The sequence below is a fragment of the Orcinus orca genome, chromosome 3 (assembly GCF_937001465.1).
Source record: "Orcinus orca chromosome 3, mOrcOrc1.1, whole genome shotgun sequence".
In the NCBI taxonomy this organism is placed as follows: domain Eukaryota; kingdom Metazoa; phylum Chordata; class Mammalia; order Artiodactyla; family Delphinidae; genus Orcinus; species Orcinus orca.
In genome coordinates, this window is record NC_064561.1 from 90,426,906 (window position 1) to 90,439,709 (window position 12,804).

At 39.5% G+C, this 12,804-nt stretch overlaps 1 protein-coding gene across 1 annotated transcript in view; it reads right to left on the reverse strand.

The window, feature by feature from the left end:
• AP3S1 (adaptor related protein complex 3 subunit sigma 1) overlaps positions 1–12,804 on the reverse strand; it is a 138,380-nt gene that overhangs the window by 42,325 nt on the left and 83,251 nt on the right. Inside the window, exon 6 of the mRNA XM_049707645.1 lies at positions 5,248–5,483. Within this exon, the coding sequence (XP_049563602.1) occupies positions 5,355–5,483 (129 nt within the window). The 3' untranslated portion in view covers positions 5,248–5,354. The remainder of the gene's footprint in view (positions 1–5,247; positions 5,484–12,804) is intronic.

Consider the following 12,804-nt stretch of genomic DNA (forward strand, 5'->3'; position numbering starts at 1 on the left):
TGATTCTTCTCAAGTTTTGTCTTCATTTATTCACAATCAACTCCTTATTGCAATTATATTCACCTGAAATAATTATTTGTATGATCCCAGCCCTACCTCTCCTATTAGGCAGAGCTCTACTCTGGATTAAATGCATTGTTCGCTTTTAGATATGCTTTACTTCTTGGCTACAGAAGAAATGAGCTCTACTGGATTGAAGTGGGAACAGTTGAGCATTCCTCCCCCCTGTAATGGCTGACTGTAAAAGACATGTATCTTAAAAGCAATATCACACAATTAGGATCCTTTCTTTTCTTTTTTTTTTTTTTTTGGTGGGAGTTTCCACAGGAAAAAAATTTAAAACATGCTATTTTTTTTAAGATTATATAACTAACGACATTTAAATGGACTGATGGATTATGGTAATTTAGCAAGCTCTCTCTTGGGCCAAATATCCTGTAAATTCTTACAAAATGAAAACGTATGTTGGTTCCTATCATAACTAGAATATTATCAAGTTCTTGAGGATTGGCACGTCTCTCTCCAACTCCACTTAAAAAAACATAGTGACTTTAATATTTTGATAGGAATAACACGATTATTAAGTAATTCAAGCAGTTCAGAACATCACCACAATTTTCACTAGTCAGATACAATAATCCTTAAAATGTGGTGGACAAACCCTTGTGCACTGTTGGTGAGAATGTAAATTGGTGCAGCCATGATGGAAAACAGTATGGAAGTTCCTCAAAATTTGAAAATAGAAATACCATACAATCCAACAATTCCACTCCTGGGTATTTATCCAGAGAAAATGAAAACACTAATTCAAAAAAAGGTATATGCACTCCCATGTTCATAGAAGCATTATTTGTAATAGGCAAGATATGGAAACAACCTAAGTGTCTATCAACAGATGAATGGATAAAGAAGTGACATACATATAAACACACACACACACACACACATATATATATATATATATATATACACACACACATATACATACACACAATGGAATATTACTCAACCAAAAAAAGAACAAAATTTTGCCATTTGTAACAACATGGATGGGCCTGGAAGGTATTATGCTTAGTGAAATAAGTCAGAGAGAGAAATTCAAATACTGTATGTTTTTACTTATGGGGGATCTAAAAAATAAAACAAATGAACAAATACAACAAAACAGAAATAGACTCACAGATACAGAGAATTATATATACAGCCTCATAGATACAGTGGTTTCCAGAGGGAAGAGGGGTGGGGGAGAGGGGCAAAATGGTGAGGGGGGTTAAAAGGTACAAACTACTAGGTATAAAATAGCTATTACAAGGATGTAATGTATAGCACAGGGAATACAACCAATACTTTATAGCAACTTTTTATATGGAGTGTAATCTATAAAATATCAAATTACTGTGGTGTATACCTGAAACCAATATAATATTGTAAGTCAACTATATTTCAGTTTTTTTAAATGTGGTACACTGGTCAGAATGGCTGTCATCAAAAAGTCTACAAATAATAAATGCTGGAGAGGGTGTGGAGAAAAGGGAACCCTCCTACACTGTTGGTGGGAATGTAAATTGATACAGCCACTATGGAGAACAGTATGGAGGTTCCTTAAAAAACTAAAAATAGAGTCACCATATGATCCAGCAATTCCACTCCTGGGCATACATCTGGGAAAGATGAAAACTCTCATCTGAAAAGATATATGTACCCCAATGTTCATAGCAGCACTGTTTACAATAGCCAAGACATGGAAGCAACCGAAGTGTTCATTGACACTTAGGTTAGATGAATGGATAAAGAAGATGTGGTATATATATATAATGGAATATTACTCAGCCATAAAAAAGAATGACACAAAATAGTGCCATTTGCAGCAACATGGACGGACCTAGAGATTATCATATTAAGTGAAGCAAGTCAGACAAATATCATATGATATCACTTATTGGTGGAATCTAAAAAATGATACAGATTAACTTATTTACAAAACAGAAACAGACTCACAGACATAGAAAACAATCATAGTACCAAAGGGAAAGGAGTGGGAGGGATAAATAAGGAGTCTGGGATTAACTACTATATATAAAATAGATACACACCACTATACACACTACTATATATAAAACAGATAAACAACAAGGACCTACTGTATAGCACAGGGAACTATATTCAATATCTTGTAATAACTGATAATGAAAAAGAATCTGAAAAAGAATACGTATATATGTGTGTGTATATACACATATACACACAAATATATGTGTGTGTGTGTATATATATATACCTGAATCACTTGCTATACACCCAAAACTAACACAACATTGTAAATCAACTTTACTTCAATTTTTTTTTAAAAAAAGGGACTCATACCCTGCAGGAAAAACAAAAATGTGGTGGACAGCATTACAGGCAACACTCTATGTACAAATACAGAGAGAAGAATTGATGGAAGAACAGATGGATATATGGTTGGATGGATGGAAAGAAGAAAAGAAGGAAAGAAAATCACACTATACATGCTTTTGGATTTTTTAAATGTATTTTTAAATTTTAGAATAGCTTTAAATTTACAGAAAAGTAGCAACGGTTGTATAGAGGGTTCCCTTATACTCGGCGTCCAGTTGTCCCCACTGCTAATATCCTACATTAGAAGGATACTGTCAGTGAGGGGGAAATCTCCCGCCTACCTCTCTTTTGAGTTCTTTTGGCTGGTCTAGTAATTAAATTGACACAAGACAGATAAAACAGGAGAAAAAAACAATTTAGTTCTTACACATGGAGTTCTTGTAGAAATGGAATCCCCAAAGTGACAAAAGCAAGCTGTTTATATATCATTTTTAGACAAAGAAACAATTATTTGTGAAGGTTTAACAAAACAAAGGGGCTCATGCTTGGGGTAGCAGACTAATGGAGAAGGAACACTGTTTATACAGCTTTCTTAGCCTTGAATTCCCTAACTGGTGATAAGGATGCTTTCTATCCTCCTGATACAGGGAGGATACCTTCACTTGGGAGATTTATTTCCTGCTTTCAGCAGGAAAGAGCAGGGTCAGAGTGGGTTTTTTAAAATATTTTTTTTCACCAGCTGCTTCTCAAGTAACTTTAGTTCAAAACAATCAATATGCCATTGAGGCATATTTTGGGGCAGCCTGCCCTGGGCCCCAACAATACATTGGTCAAAACTAATGAACTAATTTGTCAAGACTAATGAACATTATTATTAACTAAAGTCCATACTTTATTCAAATTTCCTTAGTTTTAAATTCATGTCCTTTTTCTGCCCCAGGATCTCATCTAGGATACCACATTGCATTAAGTCATCGCTTCTCCTCAAGCTCCTCTGGCCTGTGACAGTTTCTCAGATTTTTCTTGTTTTTGGTGAACTTGAGAGTTCTGAAGAATACAGGTCAGGATACTTTGTAGCCTGGCCCTCAATTTGGGTTTCCTGATGTTGTTCTCGTGATTAGGGTTAGGGTGCTTGGGAGGAAGACTGCAAAGGTAAAGTGCCACTCTCACCGCAACATGTCCAGGGTACATGCTATCAACATGACTCATCGCTGATGATGTTAAACTTGATTGTACACTTGTGGCAGTGTTTGTCAGATTTTTCCACTCCTGTCTTCCTTTCCATACTGTACTCTTTGGATGGAAGTCACTATAGGCAGCCCATATTTAAGGGTTAGAGGGTTATGCTGTATTGATTTCAGAGTATAGCACCTACATAAATTATTTGAAATTCTTTTTTTTTTTTTGACTGCACTGTACAGCATGCGGGATCTTAATTTCCCAACCAGGGATCGAACCTGGGCCCCCTGCAGTGGAAGCACGTAGTCCTAACTACTGGACCGCCAAGGAATTCCCTTGAAATTCTTTTGTACAGGAGATTTGTCTGTTCTTATTTATTTACCTACTCATTTATTTGTGTCAATATGGATTCAAAGATATTTATTTTATACTTTGGGTTATAATCCAATACTACATTATTTAGTTTGTTGCTCAAAATGTTTCAGCTTTGGCCATTGAGAGCTCTTTCGGATAGCCCGTGAGTCCCTTTGTCATACAACCATTGTCTTGTTTTTTGAGCATTTCCTTGCTTTCTGGCACCACAAGATGCTCCAGGTTCATCTTGTATATTCCCTGTCCCAGCCCTAGGATCAGCCATTTCTCCAGTGAGTCCTGTTCCCCTTTACTGAAGAATGGTATTTAGAATCCAAGATCTGGGTGCTGGGTGTGCTCTTTGCCACTGGGGTTTAGCACTTCTTTCCTTTTCTCTTCTTCTAGACCCTCTCAGAGTAAAGAAATATTTCTGTGTATACTACCCAGTGTATATACATATATCTATATTTCTATATGCATCCCTCTGTCTCTATATTACGACAAACATGAGTCCATACTAACGTCTCCAAGTCTAGTCCATTACCATACATTTTTAAAATATTGCAACTGCGGAGAAATATAAAGCCAACCTGATTTTTTTCTCTTCTTCTACTTAACTCACTTTTCCTAGCAATTCTGCTTATCTTTGACATTCAGTAACTTTACTAGGCCCTACATTAGATTTGATCATTTTGACTGGACCCTGGCTCCATGAGTGGGACAGAAGTGTTCAGAGGACAAGACAAGGAAGCCACCTTCTCCACAACTTCTAGGCTAAGTCCCATGGTGGTGGCTCCAATCCTAGGACAAAGAGTTCTCTTTGGCCTCTCCTATTGTCCAACTAGGGAAAAAACTCTTCCAGGGCAAGCAGCTCCAAGTAAGGATTTGTAATTTACTTAGTTTAAAAAATTTATGTTTAAATTTGTACAGAGTAAAAGTCACTGTCTGTGATGTGCAGTTCCATGGATTTTGACAAATATATAGAGATGTGTATCTATCACCACAGTCATGATACAGAACAGTTCACTCACCCCACAAGTTCCCTCCTGTGTCCCTTTATAGTCAACACTCTTCCCTTCTCCCCAATCTTTGTTAACCACTGACCTGTTCGTCATCCCTATAGTTTTGTCTTCTTCAAAATGTCATATAGCAGGCAGCCTTTTGGGTCTGGTTTATTTCACTTAGCAAAAATTCATTTGAGATTCTTCCATAGTATTATATAAAATCACATAATTTTAATATTAATATCCATGTACTATATCAGCATAGTTTATATTTTTGCTCTAGTGAATCCTTTGAATGCCTCTATTAGTTTCCTTTTGCTACATAACAGATCAGTGCCATCTTAGGAAGTTAAAACATCAGTTTATAACTCACAGTTTCCATGGGTCTGGAGTCCAGGCACAGCTTGAAGGAGTCCTCGATTCAGGGTCCCACAAGGCTGCAGTCAACATGTCAGTCTGGGTTGCTATCACATCTGAGGCTCACAATCCTCTTCTAAGCTCACCGCTGGCAGAATTCAGTTCCTTGCAGTTATAGGACTGAAGTTCTTGCCCTGCCAACACTTTGACTTTAGTGCTGCGAAACTGATTTCGGATTTCTGACCTCCCAGACTGTAAGAGAATAAACTTGTGTGTTTTAATCCCTTAAGTTGTGGTAATTTGTTACAGCATTAGTAAGCCACTAATACACTGCACATTAGGAGAGAAGTGTATGTCCAAGGGATATATTAAATAGAATAGGGATTCTCAAACTCTTTTGACTGCCAACTCTTGGTAGAAAATACATTTTACATTAATATCCAATATGAGCAAGGATTCACAGTTATATATATAATCCAAAGTTTTACAAAGAAATATTTATTCCCTAAAGTATTACCCTGACATTTTCTGTACTATTTTATTCCATTCCATTCTTCTTCTTCCTCTTGTTTTTTTAAATGCTGGTTGGGACCCACTAAATAGATTTCATAATCTCCTAATGAGTATCTTGGAAAACACTGGTGTTCAGGGAAGAGACTAGCACCTAAGAACTCAACTGAGATGGGCTTTAAAGGTCAACCTCTTGACAGCATATGACAAATGCTTCTTAGTAGCTCATAGTTGGTGCCACTGCCATCAGGGACCTAAACAGACTACAGACAGTGCAAAGTTTTTCTCTGGAACTCTGAACGAATTTCCTACTTCAATGGTTCTCAACTGAGGGTGATTTTGCAGCCCAGGGGACATTGGACAGTGTCTGGAGACATTTTTGCTGTTACAGTTGGGAGAAAGGCAGCTACTGGCACCAAGTGGGTGGAGGCCAGGGGTGATACTGATGATCAGTCTTCAATGCACAGGACAGCCCTCACAACAATGAATTATCCAGCCCCGCATGCCAATAGTGCTGAGGCTGAGAAACCAAGCTCCGGTTGCATCTTAGTCAGCTGTGTCCAAACCGGCTGTGTCAGTCTCTTTTGAAGCCCTTTCCAGGCCTATTCTCCCTTACCATGTCCTGTGGTCCAAAATTATGCCTTTCCTACCTGGCATAAAACATTCACAAACTCTTGTGAATTACGTTTATGTTTTAGTCCATTTGGGCTGCTGTAACAAATACCACAAACTGGTAGCTTATAAACAACAGTAATGTATCTCTCGCTGTTCTGGAGGCTGGGAGTCTGAATCAAAGTGCCAGTATGGTCGAGTGAGGGGTTCCTCTTCCGGGTTTCAGACTTTCCCTTGTATCCTCCCATGGCGGAAGAGGAGAGCAAGCCCTGCGGAGCCTCCTCTATAAAGGCACTGATCCCACTCATGAAGGCTCCACCCTTATGATCTAAGTGCCTCTCAAAGGGACCATCTCCCGATAACATCACCTTGCGGGAGACGGCGCGGGGTAGGGTTAGATTTCAACATGTGAGTTTTGCGGGGGACACATTCAGACCATAGCAGCTTGGGATAAATGACAGCTGCATTTAGAAGAGTTTATTAATGGAAAGCAGTGACTGGTGAAATGTGCACGAGATCTTCTAGGCACACAGCGGCTTGTTCCAGGCTGCTGCTCTCAGTGAATTAAACAGCCACACCTGCAAATTGTTTCAAACTTTCCAAACTACAAAGTACCTCATCTGGTCATCTTTATGCTTTATTAGATTTTACTACAGTCAGAGTTAAAGTACATTTGAAAATCATCTGAATGGGACACAATTAGCATTGGTCTACTGAAAGTTGAAAAGATAATGACTTCCACATTATAAAGCTGTTTAAGAAGTTTTTCACTCTAAACATAATTTAAGTGTCCCTAATTCTATAAGTTCCATGGTGGGGCACCAGAAAGCAGCTTAAGGGTAGAAGGAACAGTCAATAACTACCTTCTGTTGTTTCTACAAGGAACTGGTATAAAATGCATCATATATTTAGGAAAGGACATCTAATTAAAGCCAATAGTGGTTAACTTTCTAAGGGAGGCCCAGGCCACATTCACAGGGCCAGCTCATTGGGATAGAGGTCAGTGGTGACACACATAGAGAAGGGAGTGGTTGTGCTTAGTGTAAACGGTGGATTGTGAAAATAATCTATTTTAGCCTTCATATTTGGGGTGGTCTTTAGGGAAAAAAATACCACATGTATTGTTAATTCTAGAACAAATGGTTCCGTGGCTGGAGTATTATTGTCTCTTCTTGTTCCATAGAAACATGAAAGCACTTATAAAAATAAACTCCAGGAAGTGGACGATACATTACAAAGAGGGATTTATACATAATAATTAGAATTCCTGCCTTCTGAAACTAAGATAGCTTTACTGTGGAAAATACTCTGATCTTAATTTCTGTGTTGCAATATGCAGCCTTTACCCAACCCCAGGGGAGGTTGGAATAGTAGCCAGGAGGTCTTAGCAAACCAAAATTCAGGAGCTTGAATAGTTAAGGAAGGTGTCCAAAAGAGAAAGTTCCAGAAGGCAGTGTTCCAAGCAGAACAGACCCTTGAAAGTGAAAAATATTCTTTACTAGCCAGCCAGGCTCCTTCTGTACTTGTAGGTATTTCCTCCGCCGGAGCAAAAACATGTTTTTTTTGTGTGTGTGTGCATCTGTGTGTTTTTTGGCTGTGTTGGGTCTTTGTTGCTGCGCACGGGCTTCCTCTAGTTGCTGCGAGTGGGGGCTACTCTACGTTGCGGCGCGCAGGCTTCTCATCGCGGTGGCTTCTCTTGTGGCGGAGCATGGGCTCTAGGCGCACAGGCTTCAGTAGTTGTGTCACGCGGGCTCTAGAGCACAGGCTCAGTAGTTGTGGCGCATGGGCTTAGTTGCCATGAACCACAACTACTGAAACCCGCACGCCTTGAGACCGTGCACCGGTAACCACCATTTTCTCTGTTTTTATGAATTCAGCTTTTTTTAGATTCCATATTCAGGTGATATACCTAGTATTTGTCTTTCTCTGTCTGACCTATCACACTTAGCATAATACCTCAAGATCCATGTGGCTGCAAATGGCAGGGTTCCCTTCTTTCTTGTGGCTGAATAATTGTGTGTGTGTGTGTGTATTATTTTTTCCCACACTCTCACCAACACTTAACCTCTTGTCTTCTTGATGACAGCCATTCTAACAGATGTGAGTTGATAACTCATTGTGGTTTTCTTTAACCTCTTTTTTTAATTGAAGTATAGTTAATTTACAATGTTGTGTTAGTTTCAGATGTACAGTAAAGTGATTCAGTTTTATATATATATATCACATGATTCTTGTCTTTGTCTGACTTACTTCACTTAGTATAATAATTTCTAGGTCCATCCATGTTGCTGCAAATGGCATTATTTCATTCATTTCTATGGCCAAGTAATATTCCAGTGTGTGTGTGTGTGTATGTGTGTGTGTGTACATATGTGTATATATATATGCCACATCTTCTTAATCCATTCATCTGTCAATGGACACTTAGGTTGCTTCCATGTCTTGGTTATTATAAACAGTGCTGCTATGAACATTGGGGAGTATGTATCTTTTTGAATCAGAGTTTTCATCTCTTCTGGATATATGCCCAGGAGTGGGATTGCTGGATCATATGATAACTCTATTTTTTGTTTTTTAAGGAACCTCCATACTGTTTATTCTCCACAGTGGCTGCATTAATTTGCATGCCCATCAACAGTGTAGGAGGGTTCCCTTGTCTCCACACCCTCTTCAGTATTTATTGTTCATAGCTTTTTTGATGATAACCATTCTGGCTGGTGTAAGGTGATATTTCACTGTAGTTTTGATTTGCATTTCTCTAATAATTAGCGATATTGAGCAACTTTTCATGTGCCTGTTGGCCATCTGTATGTCTTCTTTGGAGAAATGTCTGTTTAGGTCTTCTGCCCATTTTTTGATTGAGTTGTTTGTTTTTCTGATATTAAGCTGTATGAGCTGTTTGTATATTTTGGAAATTAATCCCTTGTCAGTAGCATTGTTTGCAAATATTTTCTCCCATTCTGTAGGTTGTCTTTTCATTTTATTTATGGTTTCTTTTGTGTGCAGAACTTTTAAGTTTAATTAGGTCCCATTTCTTTATTTTTGTTTTTATTTCCATTACTCTAGGAGATGGATCCAAAAAACTATTGCTACAATTTATGTCTAAGAGTGTTCTGCCTATGTTTTCCTCTAGGAGTTTTATTATTTGGTCTTACATTTAGGTCTTTGATCCATTTTGAGTTTGTTTTTGTATATGGTGTTAGAGGATGTTCTAATTTCACTATTTTACATGTGGCTATCCAGTTTTCCCAGCACGACTTATTGAAGAGACTGTCTTTTCTCCAGTGTATATTCTTACCTTCTTCGTTGTAGATTAACTGACCATAAGTGCATGGGTTTATTTCTGGGTTTTCTATCCTGTTCCACTGATCTATATGTCTCAGGTAGATTGCTTATGTCCATTTCACTTAGTTCTTCTTCTGGGGTTTTATCTTGTTCGTTTGTCTGGAACATACTCCTCCATTGCCTCATTTTGTCTAAATTTCTATTTGTATTTTTATGTACATGGCAGGTTATGTTTCTCTACCTTGGAGAAGTGTCCCTCTGTAGGAGATGTCCTATGCATCCCAGCAGTGCACTCTCCTCTTGTCACCCAAGGGTCAGGGGCCAGCTGGTCCCAGGGTAATGTCTGGCCTGCCTTTGCAGTTTCGGTCTATAGGATGTTAATTGTTTGGCCTGAGGTGTCCCAGCACTGGAGCCTACAGGCTGTTGGATGGGGCCAGATCTTGGTGCTAGATCCAAGCAAGATGTCAGCCTCGAGGGGAGTTCATGCAGATAACCACTATTGATATATCTGCCACCAGTGCCTGTGCCCACAGGGTGGGCCACAGCCGCCCCCCTTCCTCCCCAGGAGACCCTCCAAGACCACCAGGTAGATCTGGCCCAGATTCCTATGAAATTACTGCTTTTGCCTTTGGTCCTGGTGTGAATGAGATTCTGTGCATGCGTTTTAAGAGTGAAGTCTCTATTTCCCCCAATCCTGTGGAGCTCCTGCAATCAAGCCCTGCTGGCCTTTGAAGCCAAATGCTCTGGGGGATCCTCTTCCAGAGCCCCGGACCCCCGGGCTGGGGGTGGCCTGATGTGGGGCTTAGAACCCTCACTCCTGTGGGAGATCCTCTGAAATATAATTATTCTGCAGTTTGGGGTTGTCCCACTGGGTTGCGGGGTGGGGGTTATATGGGATTTGATTATATTGTTAGTCTGCCCCTCCTACTGGTCTTGCTGTGGTTCCTTCTTTATATCTTTAGTTGTAGATCTTTTCTGGTAGGTTTCAGACTTTTTCATTGATGGTTGTTCTGCAGATTGTTGTGATTTTGGTGAGCTCATGAGAGAAGGTGAGCTTAGGGTCCTTCTACTCTGCCATCTTGGCCACTTTCTCCCTCATCGTGGTTTTGATTTGCATTTCCCTGATGATTAGTGATGCTGAGCATCTTTTCATGTACCTGTTGGCTATCTGGATGTCTTCTTTGGAAAAATGTATACTTAATGTTCTTCTACTCATTTTTTAATCAGGTTTTTTTTTTGTTGTTATTTAGTTGTATAAATTCTTTATATATTTTGGATATTAACCCCTTACCTGATATGTAGTTTGAAAATATTTTCTCTTATCCTGTAGGTTGCCTTTCATTTTGCTGATTGTTTCTTTTGCTGTGCAGAAGCTTTAAAATTTGTTGTAGTCCCACTTGTCAATTATCACTTTTGTTGTTTGTGCTTTTGGTATCAAAAACCATTGCCAAGACCAACACTGAGGAGCTTATTCCCTGTGTTTTCTTCTAGGAATTTTATAATATCAGGTCTTATGTTTAAGTCTTTAATCCATTTTAATTTTTGTGAGTGGTTGGAGAAAGGGTCCAGTTTCATTTTTCTGCATGTGCTTATCCAGTTTTGCCAGCACCATTTGTTGAAGAGACTGTCCTTTCCCCACTGGTTTTTCTTGGCTCCCCTGTCAAATATTAGTTGACTGTACATGCAGGGCTTTATTTATGGGCTCTTGATTCTGTTGCATTGGTCTATGTGTCTATTTTTATGTCAGTACCATACTGTTAATTACTATAGTTTTGTAATACAGTTTGAAATCTGGAAGTGTGATGCCTCTGCTTTTGTTCTTCTTTCTCATGATTGCTTCGGTCTTTTGTGATTCCACTCAACTTTTAGGATTTTTTTTTTTCTATTTCTGTGGAAAATGTCATTAGAACTTTAATAGGGATTGAGTTGAATCTGTGAATGGCTTTGGGGTTGGGGGTTGATGTCAGCATCATGGTGGCATGAGTTGTCCCTTTTTTCTTTCCCCTTTTATTTGCAACAAATTAGTTATTCACAACCAAACAAACGCGCTTCTTCACATTACAGCAGAACACAGAGGGTGGGGTGGGGGAGGGGAGGGGAGACTAGTGAATGCAAAACAAGGCAGACATGCAAGGGAGACAGAGAATTTGTGGAAGTCCAGACAGGCTAGCAGGAGAATCAGGCATGTCGTTGGACCAGGAGAGAGACCAGTTTGGAGGCAGAGGAGAAGGAGAATCTCAAGAAGTCAGCCCTCCTTCCCCAGGGTGACACGACATGCTCTGGGCTTTCCCAGCAGTAGCAATAGTGACTTCCCTCACAGAGGAGGTGGAGAGCAAAAAGGTGTGCGTGACTGACCACTGGGCTGCACAGGTCACAGGAGGATGGATCTGTTTCTCTCCAGCAGCATGGATTTCTGAGGAAAAACCTCTGTAACTGAGGGGGGTGGAGGGGAGGAAAGGAAAAGAGGCAGACAAGTATATCAAAGACCATTAAAGGAACAAGTGCCCTGCTGCCGGCTTCAAGATTTCAGCAGGAGGTTCAACCCCAACTTGAGGAACTTCCTACTGGGCAATGGGCACCCAGAAAGCCCCAGGGGCTAAGCCCACACTACACCCTACTCTGCTGCTAGCTTTTTCCATGCCAGTTTGTTTGTTTTAACCAGGTGCTCCCAAGTGCAACCCCAGAGCTAGTTCAGGTAAAGGGAGCCAAAAGCTTGACCAACGGCGCCACCGTGTGGAAAACAGAAGTTTCTAATTGCCCATCTGTTAAACTGAACAAAGTAAAGAAAGGTGTGTGGTATTTCAAATGCAACAGCAGAGGCACATTTCATCACTAAGATAAATCATGGTAATATGGTATAACAAAAAGAACAATAATTCTCTAGCAACTGAACCCAAAGGCACAGAATACTGCAATGTAATTGATAAAAAATTCAAAACAGCTGTTATGAAGAGATTCAATGAGCTACAAGAAAACTCAGAAAGGCAATTAAATGAACTCAGGAGTAAAATGAATGAATAGAAGGAGTTACTTACCAACGAGACGGACATTTTAAAAAAGAACCAGACAAAAATTCTGGAGCTGAAAAAGTCAATGAATCTGATAAAGAATACATTAGAGAATTTAGGAAAAGATGCAGAAAGATCAAAGAGGAATTAGCGACCCA